This window comes from Pholcus phalangioides, unplaced genomic scaffold, assembly GCF_987345545.1.
Source record: "Pholcus phalangioides strain wild (caught in Gottingen) unplaced genomic scaffold, Ppha-v1.0 ptg000009l_1, whole genome shotgun sequence".
In the NCBI taxonomy this organism is placed as follows: Eukaryota; Metazoa; Arthropoda; class Arachnida; order Araneae; family Pholcidae; genus Pholcus; species Pholcus phalangioides.
The window spans coordinates 36,660,029-36,676,972 of record NW_028301602.1 but is presented as its reverse complement, the minus strand read 5'-3'; the positions used below and the strand labels follow the sequence as shown (position 1 = coordinate 36,676,972).

General features: G+C 32.9%; 1 protein-coding gene across 4 annotated transcripts in view; it reads left to right on the top strand.

The window, feature by feature from the left end:
* The window catches only part of nenya (RING finger protein nenya), a 43,866-nt gene extending 27,141 nt beyond the window's left edge, over nucleotides 1–16,725 (top strand). For 2 of the 4 annotated variants that reach the window (XM_089236047.1, XM_089236045.1), the window contains exons 12-16: nucleotides 3,661–3,703; nucleotides 5,304–5,374; nucleotides 6,548–6,594; nucleotides 7,835–7,881; nucleotides 14,649–14,788. In XM_089236047.1, the coding sequence (XP_089092173.1) occupies nucleotides 3,661–3,703; nucleotides 5,304–5,374; nucleotides 6,548–6,594; nucleotides 7,835–7,881; nucleotides 14,649–14,673 (233 nt within the window). In that variant the 3' untranslated portion in view covers nucleotides 14,674–14,788. Of the gene's footprint in view, nucleotides 1–3,660; nucleotides 3,704–5,303; nucleotides 5,375–6,547; nucleotides 6,595–7,834; nucleotides 7,882–14,648 lie in introns of those variants that run through there. The other 2 variants (XM_089236046.1, XR_016193209.1) reach the window with 2 other exon arrangements.
* Nucleotides 16,726–16,944: the final 219 nt, after the last annotated feature.

Genomic DNA, 16,944 nt, shown 5'->3' with positions numbered 1-16,944 from the left:
ACAGTAAAAACATTACTCCAGAAGAAGCAACAGATTGGTTAGAATGTGACAAAATGGATGGAGGATTTGAAATTTCGAACGACGATGAAATTGTTTCTAGTATGACTACCATTGAAGAAGAAATCGATGACGAAGGATAATTTTTTAACCGAAAACCTACAACTAGTCACTCAGCAGCAGGAACAATGTTATCAAAGTGCATCAACTGGCTTGAAATGCAAAAGGGGGCAAATGTAACACAGATCCTACTTTTACGTAAGATGGAACATCGTCGTGCAGAAAGCTCGAGCCTCAAAGACGCAGGAGATAACAGATTATTTTAAAGTACTGTAACATAGGTTTATAGTATTGCAATATATTTCTGTACATTACTACCCTTATACTGCAGTTTATATTGATTGTTTAGTAAAATATCAAATATAATAGGTATGTATTATTCACTTTTAAAGGATTTTATTTTTTTCATCCCAATCCCGCAGTGAAATCACATTATTGTACATATGTATTAAGAGATTTCTGTTATCCTTATTTGGTGATCCGTCACAGCCCTGGTCTGGATGGTGACGGTTGATCGAAGTTTTACTGTAGTTTCACATGAATAATACAGTATCTGAATTACCACCGAAGCGATTATATATTCAATAACATTCTATTTCTGTTTGTAATGTTCTGTTTTTGTTCCATTTGCTTTTTTTTATACTTTTGATGCATTCTGTTTTAAATTGAAAAATAAGTAAATTTGTTGTATGAGAAGTGAAGAAGAATGTCTCTCTCTCTGTAGTGGGCATGAAATACCCAGCAAAAAGCAAAAAAATTTAAAAAAGTAACTTCATAATCAATGGTAACTTGATAAAACATTTATTTGATGTGCCATTGCAAAAATGTTAACTTGTTCCAACCAACCATAGGCACACTATCTCCATTTATCGGCCATGATCGGATTCTATTGACAGCCATGATTTCATAGATCACCCAGTGGCCATCCTAGACTCGTTGTCATCTTTTTTATTTGCCATCATCTTCCCTTATTTTTTATGTTATACATAGGGTTGTGAATGAATATTTTCTTTGTATACAGTAAAACCTTGTTAAGTTGTCACCCTAATAAGTCGTCACTCCGGTTAAGTCGTCATTTTTTTTTTCAGGCCCATCTAGCTTTCACAGACAACAATGTTATTAAACCCTCTTTTACTCATCGTTAATTTCAGTTAACTCGTCATTATGAAAATGTTTGAGAGAGAAAAAAGATTAATTTTATATCTCCCTTTAAAAAAAGCTTGTTAACAGCATTAACGTATGCTTAAAATTCACCATAAAAGCCTCATGTACCAAAACGGAACAGTTCAAGTAACGAAAGTTGCGCTGGAAAAGTTCATTTGCCGACTAAAGTTTTTGAAACGTTAGGGGACCAAGCTAGACCTAATTTTTATGGGCCCCCACTAATTTAGGGCTTAATTTAAACAAAATATATTTGTTTAAAAACCAGACATTTTTAAAAAAGTTTAGGTCTTCTAATGTGTGCTTTTCTTTACCCAGGGTCCCTTCATGTCAAAAGTGGACCCAGTGTTCAAGATTACTTTGTAGTTAGTATGTGAAAGATTACCTTGATGAATTTTACTAGGATTACCTTGTAGCTGTATCATGAACTACTGATGAAGAATTAAAACACTAAAATTTTAAATTTCATGTATATGTGAAACTAATGTGCAATAGTTCTGTTGTGAAGGAAAAGCTAACTATTCCAACATTTGCTCTGATTAGTCTAAATTAAACATTACTAGTGTAAATCAAAGTGTACCAGTATATTTTACCACAATAAATCAAGTAATAAAAGCTAAAAAAAAGGTAAAAATTTTAATTTTTTTTCTTTCGCAATCTATCAATTTTATTAATGAGATTTTAATTTATATTTTAATAAATGTAATATTACTTTAAATTTACATGATTTTCACAATATTGTACATTGAAACTCACAGCACTTCGGTCGGCTAAGTCGTCACTCTGCTTTAGCCATTACAATTTTTCGATAACATGAGATGACAACTTATCGAGGTTTTACTGTATATAGTGTTTTTGCATTTTTTTTGCTTCAATAAGACAAATGCAATGTCATGATGTGCATTTGCATGTTCTTTTTTGGGGAGAGAACTTGTAAATTTCAATTTTGGGGGGGAGCTCTACAATGTATCGGGAGGGGTGATTAATTTTACAAGATTTTAGAATCGTCCCATATTCTGCAGACAGACCAAATTTTCCCATATTATCTAGCTTTTAGGAAGGGCGATTGCCCCTCTCTGAATTTGCGCCAGATGTCAACACTTACGCACTGATGTTGGCAAGTATGAATTATGCCAGGGGTGGCCAACAGCTGACCTGCAAGGTGATTTTGTGCTGTCTCAGACAAGGTAAAAATTTATAATTTACGTGGTGTTAAATCAGATTTTGTGATCATCATTTGAGCTATTCTAGTTCCCAGCGGAAAATTACTTACATTCATTATTATTAGTGACGTGAATAATTTACTATGGTTATAACCATACCACATTTTCAAACACATAAATTGCTCATAAAGCTTGTCATGGGGGCAATTTGTTTTCTTATTTTTTTTGTCACCTTGTTTGGCAAATTGCCTATTTTACCAAAATAATAATTGAAGAAAAATTGGAACACATGTTTCACATTTGTGAAGTTCAAACTGTGAATGGATTGGATGTAATAATTTTCAGAAGAAACTAATCTTTTATCTGCTTTCCTTGCCAGATATAATGCATAAAAAAATTTACCACATGACATTTGGATAAAATTTGCCTCAATATCAGCGATTAAAAGCTTTATTTTCATCAATTTTTGAAACCCAAAAATGTTTCGGATGAATAAGGCAGGAAAAATAGATTTTATAAGCAATATCTCAGTGAATTTTCATTCATCAATTGCAAGACCTTCAACACGATACTTACATAACATGAAAATTCAGGTATTTGTCATTTTTACTTCAGAATAATGGGAGACAGATGGCAGTACCTCTATAACACGAAACAAGTTTAATTCTAACAATATATATTCGTTAGGGCCACACATGCGCAACATGTTTTGGCATGTATCAGTTCTTTAGAAATTCCCCAGAGGAATGTTTATAAAGTGCATGCATTCAGCTGAAGTTGGTTTTCTGTGGTTCCCAACTTCGAGGCACAAATGCGAGCTGATCTCCCCTTTAAAAAGTCTCGCCACAGAGCAACAGGTCTACAAACAGTACAAATATTCAAACATTACTCTTCACTTGCTGAAATATAGATGGCAGCACTGAAAAATCTGACAACACTAGATACTCACTCAGACTGTTAGGTACACACATTACACTTCCGGCACAACTCACTAGGTAGTAAATTGTCCATAGATGGCGATAGACCTCAGATATGTTCAGTTTAAAAGAAAGAAAAGGTGAAATACTATTAAAGAAAACTTAAAACTTTCTAACGACAGAATGATTCACCTATATGTGTGAAATGTAAATAAATTATTGCTTTTCAGTTTTGTTAAATGATAGAACAATTATTTCTATGGATTGTATTTATGAAAGTTATATTTGATATACTTACATTGCTCTTGATCAGTTGAAATTTTTATTTATATTTTTTTTAATGTTATCCTTTTTTTCATCAGGAGGCGTAGGAGTATCATCAACCAGTATTGTGAGTGATGTAAGGTATTCTCAATAGTTTTATTTGTTTGTTTTGTTCTTTATTTGCTATATTACAATGCAACTTCATTTTAAAGGACCTATTCAGTATTTCAATTAGTCATCCCTGCCTTTTATTACCATTCTTAATTTAGATAATCATTCAAAATTTATAAAATAATTAATTTACTCAATTTAAATAATATATTTTACATTGCTGTAAAGTTGAACTTTACCGTTGTTTTTATATCAACAAATGCTAAAAAGACTAATATGAAAACTTTACTACGTTGCATTTTTATTCTTCAAAAATATGTTGATAAAAATCAACTTTGCAAAGTAATATACAGTGCTGCTTCAGCTTACAAAAATAATTTGTTCTGGAATCACATTTGTAGCTGGAATATTTGTTAGTCAAAATACACTTTCCTGTAGGTTTCTATTTAAAATTGTTTAATTTGATCATGATGCTGCTCAAAGTTCAAAGATGTCTTATGAAACTATAAGAAGCAATATAAAAAACCAAAGACTGAAGTGAATGGCTTCACAATTGGATGGGAAGTAGGGAATGTAGCCCACAAGCCATGCTTTGTAGATCCCTGCTGTAAAGACAACAGAGTGGCTAATCTGTGTCTCAGAAGAAAATTTAAACTTGAAAAAGGGCCTGTCGATTACATTTACATCAGATGAAGGGAATATTCAACAATATTCTGAATATAAACTAGTTATATTCTGTGAATCAGAACATAAAAAAAAATTGTTACTAAGCTTTTACTGAAACACAAAACTTCAGAGGGGAATGCACGTGTGTATTATTATTCCCATATTTTTTGAGAAATGTAAAATCAACCACTAAAATCACAAAGATAGGTTTTGAAAATTTTGAAATTTGATATTCTTTCAAGGAATACACATTTTTCTTTTACAAGCATTAATTTTGTTTCTTGTTATCTTAGAGCTGGTTGATAAGTGCAAAAACTTGTAAATTCATGGGCATGGATGAACGTCTTTGTGGTTATTTGGAATCAACTTTGAGTTTTATGACCTTGCTACTTTAGTCCTCAAAATTGTGTGAAATGGCTGCAATAAAATTATTTAACAAAAACTACAAAAAAATTGTTTTCCCCCATAATTTTAATTGCATATCCTATTATGCTAATTTTTTCTTTTTTTTGTGAAGGTAACTTAAGAGTTCTTTTGAAGTTAAAATGTGTTCTCGGTATGCATAAATGTACCTTATAGTGGTTTTCCCAAAACTTATGCAAAATAACTGACCAGTGTTAATAGTTATGTAATAGTCACAAAATTAGTCCATCTTTTGCTCAACCAAGAACTTTTTCTTCCATGCAGTGACAGGGTTTGCTTTTGTGAACGAAATGGAAGTTTTTCTATTTTTTTACTAATATTATTTTATATATTTTATTACTATTAGAAATAAACTGTTTTTCTCGATCTCATGTTTTTAATTTTTTTTATTAATTAACTTTTTTTTAGATTCATTTCCTGTTATTGATCTCTTTTCTCTTGAATTCTAATTCTTGAACAAATCAACCAAAACAAATTTTTTTTTTCTTTTCTGATTCAACATGGCATTTTTAAGCATTTCTAATCTAGTTTTATTTTTCAGAAGCAGAGGAAGCACACCTAGTCAATCTCCACTGTATAGTACACCTACATCTAGTTTTCCCCAACTTTCTGGTAAGCTGAAATTTAAACGATACATTCACATTTCTTGCAAATAGTACAAATCAATCATTTTTTTCATTGTTATATGCTCATATGACATTTTGTTTTAATTTTTTTTTACTTGGACAAGAAAACCATAGATGATTCTGATGTTTATGAAATGTTTACCCAAATTCCATGCTAATGCTCCTGATTGCTTTTAAATGGCAAACTACCTAAATATACTCTGCCATTTGAAATAAAGTTCAAAGATTTGCTGAAAAGTTCTGGAACTTTCATGTGTTGGATGAATACTGCCATATTTGTAAATCAAATATTTTCCTTGTGAATTGAAACATTTTTGTTGAATGTTTTTTCTCAAAATTTGAATTGTTACAAAATTTGTTGAAGTACCAGTGCTTAAAAAAAAAAAACAATGATTGGATAAAGATCTAACAACAAATCTCTCTTCAACTATATTAGAATTTAGTGATGTTCCTCAGAATAGAGCGATATCACCTCTTACTTCCTTAGAACTTAGGTTGTTGTAGAACCTGGGTTCTTACCAATTAAAAGTAGGCTACACTTATCATGTGTAAAGTCCTTTTTCAAAATTTTGGGTATTTGACTTGCTATCACATTACTAACCGCATATGTATTCAAAAATATTGCCTATCATCATATTCAAAGTCATATGACGCAACATTTTCTAAGATCAAAATCACAGACATTCAAGCTCATAAAATAATATTTGAATACGTATTCATGTAGCCTTAAAATTTAATTCTGTGGGTTGTAAATACAATGTTTGTGTGTGTAAAATTTTAAAAAGTCTTTGTTTGCCAAAAAATTAAGCATAGGTATCACTTTATTTTAAATTCAAATGTGAGTTACTTATCACACCATTTGGATATTTAGCTGATAGGTTCCATGCTAAGGTAGAGCTTCCCATTTGGAAAAAAAAATTAATGCCTATACTAGAAAGATAAAATTCAAAACTATTAAAATTAACTAATTAACTTTAAAAATTCAAATTCACTTCTTCCAAACCCTTTTTTTTCATTATGAGAACCTTTATTTTTTAAAATTTGATTGAAAAAAGTTTTTGACTCAAGTTTCATATTTTTGCATTTATGTTCATATTATTAACATATAAAATTTCTAATTTCAATAAACAAAATGTAAGTTTCTCAACCCTTTTTATAGAACTTTTGAAGAACTGTACAACGCATGCTGGAACTAGAAAAATTCAGGTATGATTTGATATTTCTAAACCATAAAATCTGTTCAGAACTTTTCCAAGTGATAAATAATAATAATATAAATAATCATTGTGTGTAATTCCCTCTCCATGTTATTTAATGATAGCACATACAGATCCACTCCCAAATGCAAAAAATTCACATTCTCTCTAATCTTGGTATTCAAAATCAGCTCATTGACACCAAGTGCAAATTACACAGAGGCATGTTTATTTTTTTTGTGGGGGGGGGGGGGGGGATCTAAACAGGCTAAACCAGGGATGGCAAGTTTGGAGAATGGGTGCTCAAAAAAATTATACTAAAATTGGAAAAAGGTGGCAAAAAAGTCAACTGGTCTTTGCGAAGCAAGCCCCCAATCCTCTTGCGATACTGATAAACATGCTACCAATACATTGCGAGAGATTTAACTTTACTTTCCTTGTAACATGCACAGCAGTTTGATGCACTGAAGTAGATACTCAGCAGCCTCTCTTAACTTTAGCAAATAGCCCCCAGATAGCAATAGTAGAGCGAGAGTGTTTCCTCTGCCAAATAGTGTAATGGAGTCAGTTGGTGAATGGGCATGAAAAGGGGAAACAATTAAATTTACGATTATGGAATCTTTTTGCATTGTGTATTAGCATCCAACAACAAAGAAAGCGACCAACAAAAATTAATATAATTCACACAGAGGGGTTAATAGTAACAAATTAATTTATTAAATTATCAAATAAAATATATTACTATTGAGAATATATCATCTTGACATGCCAAATACTAAATGATTAAGCATCTTGATAAGTGATTAGAAATTCTCTTCAATTCAGAGAGATAATTTCGACTAAATAGATGTGGCACTCACCACCATCATTCAAATCCATCTCAGCCCTGATCGTTCACTTCACCACAAAGGTCTATCCTCGTTCTCTCTCCAACCTCAACCTCCGTCTCGCACCTCGAGTACAGGGAAAAAAGACCCTGCTTATCAACCACCCCACCTTGTATGGGCCCGATGATATTAGCGGTTCCTCCGAAGAATTACTTCTTGGAACTTGTCGGTTCCCTTCATGTCGGCGGCTCTATTATCCAAAGTCTGTTGAGGCGCCAGAAACTGTAACACCATCTGCGGCTCGCAGTATTACAATAGTGCCTAATAAAAATCAGTTTATATGCCTTAAAAATCCATGGGTATTTATTTGATTTTAAAAAAATTATGCGTTTTCTAAAACGTATTTTTTGGCATTTTTAATAGCTGCCCTCCGAGCTGGAAAATGGGTATGGCGTGAAAAAGGCATCCATGTAAGTAATCTATCTTTTTACATAAAGCACAATCTACAATCTATACAAATTAAATTTGAATATTATAGAAAATATCCTAGCTGTATGGCTGTTAATAAAATTACACTTCAAATTTTTAAGAAATAAGCTTAAAATAAATTTAATCGAATTAATTTATTATTCAGTTATTGTATTACTACTATTATCTAATTAGTATTATTTTATTACCACGATTATCTAATTAGCATTATTTTATTACTATTATCTTGTCTTGTTTTATTACTATTATTGGATACCCAGTTTGTCCTTGTCAGAAACTTTCCAGACACAGGTACAACAGAAATGGCAATATGACCGCAGAAAAAGGTTGCTACCGCAGAGAGTCCCATATCGAGAGGTTAGTGAGTACAATCTCTGTGAGTACAAGAAAGGCTGCTGTTTGGAATTGGCAATAAATTGTACTGTAGGTCCTGTCTAATTAGCTCTTGTGTGCAGAAAATGATTGTGCTGCGACAAAAATGATCAATCAGGAAGTTTCATAAAATTGGAAGTTCTTTTTCAGCAACAAAGTCTTTGAATGAGAAGTACTACCATACTCTCAGTGAAAGGCTATTGGTGTGTTCTGTCAGTGCCATCTATAGCTAGATGGTGATATCTAGCTATAAATAGGACTAGTTCTGTTCATTTTCAGAACCTGCTCACCTTGCTCTGCGACGTACATCGCAGAACAATTAGGGATGCTGCAGAACAATCTGGAAGACTTTAAGAAAAAGTGAGAAAAAACACTATTATGGTGATTTTTACTGCAGAAAACGTCGTCAGTCTAGAGTTTGGTGCAGAACAATGCAAAACATTCTGCTTTGGGGTCTGCTCGAACAAAGAGGAATTGGTATGACCATAATTTCTTTCATGTCAAGGTTTCACAGTTTTGTGAACTCCAAGATTCCACAGAACAGTCTATTAGACTGTTAACGACTAACAGTTAACTGACTAATAAAGAACCACTTTTCGAAACACTGAACAAGCACACATTATCGACAGCTCACTTCCAAGAAAGGTGAACAATACACACTTTGAAAACCACTGACTTACAGTATATAGGTCATTCATAGTTAGAAAATTTTATGGCAGATGGCAGCACTACATGTATCAAGCATTACACAGAAACAAACTTTGTTAGGTTCACCACATGGACACGCACATTCCAACATGTACCAGTTCGTTAGAAGTTCTGCAAGGAATATGGACGAGGTGCATGTATGTGGTTGGTAGTATATGGGTCTAACATTTTATTAAAACCCCTATGTGAATATTGTTAATATTTTTGAGGTATGTTAATAGTTTGCATTTCACTTATAATTCAGTTTTTAAATATATTTGAGGACCACCTGTCCCATCTTCATGAACAACCACTAGTCCACAGACCATAGGTGAGAAAAACTGCTTTAAGTGGATTCCTTTCATTAAATTCAAGTATTTATCATATATCTGTTACAACAAATATCGGATATTGCAAATGTTTTTTACTTTCCCATGTGACTTTGTTATACCTGGGCTTGACTGTATTTTATACTGCTATCAGAATTTTCAAAGATTGGCGGAATCAACAATCACATCATAAATATATAAGAACTTCCCAGTACCGATTCATGAGAAATTTCTTATAAGAATGTTTACAAAGTAAAAGTGAGCTTTGGTAGCAGTAAACTATTGAGTCACATTAATTTGACTACCAGCTTACATTCAAGAAAAAACTGTTACGTAGTCTGTATACTATATTGCCGTTCTTGAAGATTTAATGCACTCCAGGGAAGGCAATAAACGTTGATTGATGTACATGATTTGCAAGGATGAAAAAATTATCATGATGATTCATTGGCTTACATAAATATCAGTGAACCTAGACAAAATGCAATATGCCTCTGACATTGGATCAGAGTGCAAATTTCACCTTTTAACCTCTCATTCAACATTACAAGGGGCACCAATATATGTGTGCATATCCCAGCTGACCAAGGATCTGGTTGCAGTCCTGGCCATACATTCCACTGCAAATAGAATGTGACTAATCTGAGGAGGCAATCAGCTATTATTTTCCAATCAGAATAGGCCCAATTTTCATAATGCCTTGTGAATTTAAGGCATTTGTACCAAAGCAATTTTGTTACCACGTGCAAAGTGATCACCCATCTGCTTTAGAGAGTCATACATAGTAGGGTACATTAGCTTACAGAGGTGCCAACATGACAAAAATATTGGGGGGGGGGGCTAAAATTTGCTGGCTGTCCCGTATATACAGGATTCAAACGCATATGCAGGAGAGAGAAGGTGCATTGCATTTTTCAGAAATTATTGAAGGGGACTCAACTCCCTTACAAAATTTATGGGGGGGGGGGCGGAGGGCCTCAGCCACTAGGTTTCAGTGCTTATGCTATGCTAACATCTTAGGCCAAAGTATGGTAGCGAAACCTTCTCAGCCGATATTTACCTCTCACATCAATCATGCTTGGTGCTATGCTATCATTACTTCTGCACCATTCGCCTGTGATGAACTTTCCTGAAAATGAACTCTGATTATAAATTATCATCACTTCAGTTAATCGCAGTGGTGCTATTTTTTTGCTATGGTACATTTGAATGGTACCAGTATATGAATATTTCGCAAACGGCCAAGTTTCAAACATACTGTGATGTTTGGCTGTAAAATCAACAACCGTCCATTTTTTTAATCTTATAGATAGCTGGATTAACTTGTGACAGAAATGACTAATGGCTATTTTTCACCATTCTTACATCTCAACTTATATTTTCCCAAATATTTATATTTAAAAACTTATATTTTCACAAATCACAACAATACAACTCAACTGTATATCTAGTAAGTAAGCTTTCTCTTACAAGGAAATTCTCCTAAGCTAAACTCATAGAATTCGACGAAAATTTTACAGCCATTAGTAGATGGCTCAAAATATGTACTGTGAAAAAAGTAGCTACAGAATTATATTAGGAGAGGAGTAAATTAATGTTGAAAATTGGGTCTGGGATGCCAAACTCATACAATTAACATCAATTGGAGACTTAACATTCTTGGAAATCACGAGAACCTCTAATGCGTTTATACTATCAAAACGTGCTTTATGCTGTATTTAGAGGTGTTAATATTTGAAAATAGCTTCTTAAAAGTATCACTCAAAAACCAGAATATGCAGATTTTCTGGCATAGTTTACAACAGATATAATTGATTACAATTGATTCAGGTCGAATGAAAGGGTTAATTTCTTTATAAATGGAAAGTGTTACAAATATGAGCCACATTGAAGAAATGCATAAAGTAGAAACATATTTTACGCCAGCTACAGCGAGTGAATATTTTAGATGCACAGTTTTATTTCCAGCAATCAAGTCCGTTGTTTGCAATAAATATGAAATCAACAGGATTCTCGAAATACCCAGGATGCGTTTCTGTGTTTGAGCATGAATGCCATGAATATTTCCACATGTTGACATAACTTGGTGAAAAAAGCTGGTTGTGTGCAATGGATTGTACTTTAAAAATATTGTCTCGATGAAACAAATTGATTTATATTTGTTCAATCATAACAATCTGAAAATTTTCAAACAAAGTTTTTCCACACCCGAAAATCGTACCTGTCAAGCAGTTGTATTGTATGAGTGGTTTTAGGTGGCATCACAAACACATAAATGATTTTACCCGGTGGCGTAACACTATCATTCAAATCATTGTTTTTGAAAGGTGACCAAGAATCCACTAAAAGTACGGTTTCATCAGGTGTGTTTTTAAAATACACTTCTGATAAATATTCGCGCAGTTCTTTTTTGCTCCCATTTTCTCCAATTTTGAAGCAACAGTATAAATATTGTCAGCTTGAAACATTTTCTGCCGAACTTGGGTTCCGAATTGTCCTTTAAGTTCAGAATACACAATAAATAAAGGTGATGGGGCAGCATTCCATCTTTGCTGATGGTTGGCATTACAGTATATGAATGGGTCGTAACATGGATAGATTGTGCAGCACTTTCAATCTGTTTTGAACCCAAAAAATGAAACGTTCTGCCCGAATGAATTTCTTTATTAAAACCCGATTGATCGATATTAAACATCTGGTTATCCTTCAACTGCGAATTCTAAAAAAAATAATGCATACATCATTTGCAATATGATCCTCTTCATAAATCTGTTTTGAGCGATCATTTTAGTAATTTTTCTGCTAACAATTCTACATTTCTGTTTAAAGCTACAGAGCCATTTCCGGGAGCTTTGAATGGCATTTTTAGGGACAGCTTTATTACAAGTCCAGCTTTTCAAATCTGAGTCATGCATGTTTACATGCCTTCGCCTTGCATCCTGAAACTTTTGAAATTTTTTTTTTTTTAATTTCGTATAGTTTTTGCTTCTTATTGTAACATTACCATTTAGGCCCCCTCAGAAATGGTCCTTATTCTAGTCATTTTTATACATTTTGTTTTGTCTCACCTTTATTGTTTCCGGGATCGATCAGCGAGATCATGTGTCACGGATTGGTCGCCATGTTTAATTTATGTTGCCAGATTCTGTGATATATTTTTGTGCTATTATATATTTTCTAGAGAATATTCTCTCTCTTATGAAGATATGTAAATCAGATGCAAAGTTCAGTATCGTATCTTCGACCTAGTAATTGTTTCCATCATGCGGCATTATGGGAACGCTGTCGTATAAATACCAGATGCACGGAGAGATGCTCACTTCCGACTGATTCCTGCTCCTTCGAAACAGTTACTTTATTATAAGGCATCGCACTTTGCTAAGGCATATGCCAGTTGGTCTCTCAATCATAGCGATGCATTAATTGTAGAAAGGTGTGCTTCGGCACCTCTTGCAACTCGTCTCCTGTTCTCATGTGTTAATGAAACGTTATCTTTGTTTGGTCGATTTGTGGATTGATTGGTAAATCAGACCGGCTGCTCCAGTATTTCTCCCGACGTCTGCCTCCTGCTGTCTCCTGCTCAAATGGCTGGCCGATAACATCAACAGGCACGTAAAACCGTAAATCCGGCTCCAGGGTTTTTCACCGACCATAGTGTGTAAAGACCAATGCTTGACAGTGTCATCTTGAACTGTTTTATGAACGATGTGAACTAACACGTGAATTTCCTGATAAAGTGGTGAGAGCGTTCTAATTTATTGTTGTAATATAATGCGTTGTGAGAGACAAATCTAACTGTGATAATTGTTTGTAAAAATGTTATATTAAAAATTTAACATTTATAGAATAAATGTTTATTATTTAACGAACGTTGAGTATCTTTCATTGTCATTTGGTCAATGATCACACTGCATTTAACTTAATAATGAACTGGGAAATGCAACAGCCTATAAAACGTTGCATTTAATTTGAGGGCTCGACTGGGATTTGAACCCGGGACCTCTTGCAAATATTTTTTCAAAATTAAATCTGTTTCGTTGCTTCTAGTCATTTTGAGAAAAATGTCTAGATTCAAAATGTTGGTCATGAGGACTATTTCCCGGATCTACAATTTTTTACATAAGGTGGGGGGGGGGGGAGTGCCTGTCACAATTTTATTTAATGGGAATTTTAGGGTAAAGTCAATTGTATTTTTTGGAGGGGTTAGTAGACTATTTAATGTATTTTGGGGGGGTTTCAGATATGTGATATTTAGTGTGGTTTTTAGGCCTAATCCCGGCCGAGCCCCCAAATTAAATGGTAATGTTACATTATCACCAAATTTGTTGACTTGATTTTCCCACAAATTCATTTGAGACAAACTTTTTACAAATCTATACTTGCTTTGAACAGATTTTAGTGTGAGATGTTTCATTTTTTTTATTGCTACACCGGTATTCAACAGCTGCGGTTTTAGTTTTAGATGGGATACTCTGGACTCTCCCTCATTTCACTCTTCACCTACATACATTTCATCATTTTCATCTATAATGTTAAAATCAGAATTCTCAAATTTACTTTCGTCAGCCAATGACTCTAAATCCAGAGAGTCTTCTTCATCACTAAAGATTTCGCAAATAGATTTTCAGGTATTTTCAAAATTTCCATTATTTTGTTTTTAAAATTTATTTCTGCTTTTTTCAGCTCCATTTCTTGAACAGAGAATTCATGGTACAGCATCCACACACCACGTTGAACACATTAATATGTGGTGGCATTTTCTATTTGAAAGCCACAGCTGGTTTACAAAAATAGATTCAAAAACATTGAGGTATATAACAATGCAATTTCATGTGAAAGACTTTTCAGCATTAAACAAAACAACAACAAAAACTTATTGCAATTTGCTAATTTGTTTCACTTATGTAAAATAAAAGTGTAGGAAATGCACGATTAGACTAAAAATATATATTCAAACTAAATTTAAAACACTTTTGAATGCAAAATACCTAACAATAACTTTACAACAGAGATTACAACTCATTTGGAGGAAACATGGACAGTTCATTTAAGAATTTTCCCGCTTTTCTCTGAATCCTCGCCAAGCAGGGTTGCACTTGGCATTAAAAATTTTGATTTGTATTAATTTTTTACAGCTTTTCTGTTGAAATTCCACAGATACTTTTTTCACAGTACATATTTTGAGCCATCTACTAACACCTGTAAAATATTCGTCGAATTCTATGAATAAAAGGGCTTTAGCTAGGGAGCGTTTTCTTGTTAAAAATGAAAATTTATTTTTGAGTTTTCTTTTCAGTTGAATTTTTTATAGTTCATAATTATCTGAATTTTAATTTTAATTATGTTCAATTCTATTTCAGACACCCATATCGCTCTGAGGAGTAGAAGTCAGAAAATTTTGAAAGTAGCCTTTTTTTGTAATGTTTGTATGATATAGCAATATAAAATTTGTATATTCCTGTATTTTTTATGCAAATTACGAGGGTTGTTCGAAACACAATTCTTGTTCCATAATTTTAAAAACTGAGCAAGAATTAAAATCTTTGTTATTTAATAACAATAACATACATGGTAACTATGTAAAGTAATAAAAAAGTAACTTCAAACACCTATAATATCGTGTGATGATGTATATCAGTTTTTTGATATTAGGTTAGAGTTGTTAGTTCCTTGTTCACAAATTTCATTAAGTGTAACAAACTGATCTTTTTTTCACGCATTTGCCAGTTGAACACAGCAGATCACCTGTAATGACACTTACAATGTTGCAAGTCTCAGAAAAAAGTACTGTGATCTGGGGTTGTTTCTGTTGTTCTGGATTAAATTATTCAATTACATGAATACTGAGACCTGACAACCATATTATCCATCAATGGATATTTTCTTCCATGGAGGTGATAGCATTTTCCACATTGACAATGCCAAAATAGATATTTGTCTCAAGCTTTAAAAAAGTGGTTTTTGACATATTTGGACTCTTTGATAGTCATCCACAGTCTTGAAGGTGTTTTTTTACTAGGCAGTTTATGTTCACTTCTGTTACTGAGTAAAATATTCACCCAACTATACTTATTTCATAATGTATATTTACTCTTGTATACAACCAAGTTTGAGTATACATTGGTAAGAATATTTTAAGTAAATCAGGGCTTGATGGATCTGATTATGATGACTAAAATATTGGCATTGAAACCTAAAATGTTTTTATGTGATCTAAATTTGAGGACAACACAAAGTTTTCTGAATTTATATTAGTGTCTTTTATCTGAAAAGTGGGTATTATCTGTCAGGTATTTTTGAAAAGGGATATGCTTGACTTGAGAAATAAGAAATATTTAGCTGGGTCCTAATTTTTTTTCTTTATTTGTCAAGCCCTGATGTATGTACATCTCTGCATCACCCAAATAGCTAGTGTTAATTAGAAATTATATGAGGAAGGGTATTATTTCTTTATTTTTCATTCTTTTCTATGTTTATGTTATTATATTACATTGAATGGTATTAGCAGGTCACTTTTGCAATGCTACTTATTCAAATGAACAAATAAAATGGATCCTGCTTATAACATTCTTACTTCGAACATTTTCCCTCTTAGTACAACTTGTTTTCATGGCCCCAGCTCTTACTAATATTCATTGAGACTTTAAAGCATTTTCTCGCTTACAACATTTTTTCACTATGATTTTTTTTAGAAAAACGTTGTAAGCAGGATCCACTGTACAAGTTTTACATTAAAAATTTTTCCTTCATTCTGCTTAAAAACATTTTTTATTTATCAATTTTTCATGAACTTGTTAATATTCCTCTCTTTTATATTTTAATGACTTGTTAATAATTGAAAGTTTATTATTTTAGCATCGTCATTAGGTTGTCAGTCTACCATGCACCTTGAATTGGTTGTACCAATCTTCTATTTTTAACTCACATTGTATATTTTTGAAATTATCCATATTAACAGCCACAAATATTTCAAACTCTTCTAATAATTTTTGGCTAGGTTATCTACAAATTTTCTACTGAACTCTGTATAGTTTAATTTTTCCATTTTTTTCTCATGGCAACATGTATAGAAATGCAATGAAATATCTAAATTAGGGCTCAAAAACCATTCTTACTATGATTGTAGCTCTTATTCCTGTTGCTAAAGCAAAGCTATAACTCATGGAAAAAAGTATGAGGCCTATTTTGAAAGTAAAGATACAACGTCAAGTATTTATTTAAATCATTCTTGTAAAAAAAAAGTCTGCTACAAATAGTTCATGTTATTTTTCTACATAATTGCTACCGCTGTGTCCTAATGTTTGTCAAGTCTCAGTACCCCAGTGCTATCTCAGAAACACTTATAATTATAAACACTTTTTATTGTGTCATCGATGCCCCCCCCCCACTTCCTCCAGATTTTTTTCTGTTAAAAAAACATTAAAGTGAGTGGGTGCAATGTTTGTACTGTGTAGTGAATTATTTCAAAACGTATCACTTTAATAATTGTGAAGACCTCATTGGAAGCATTTGTTGCTTGAACTTGAACATTGACATGAAGCAGGCAGACACTTGTCAACACTTCCATCCATTTTTTTCATTAACCAGTTGAAGACGGCGCAAGGTTTAGCAATATCCAGTAGCGTTAATTGTAATATTGGGAGGCATGAAATCAAT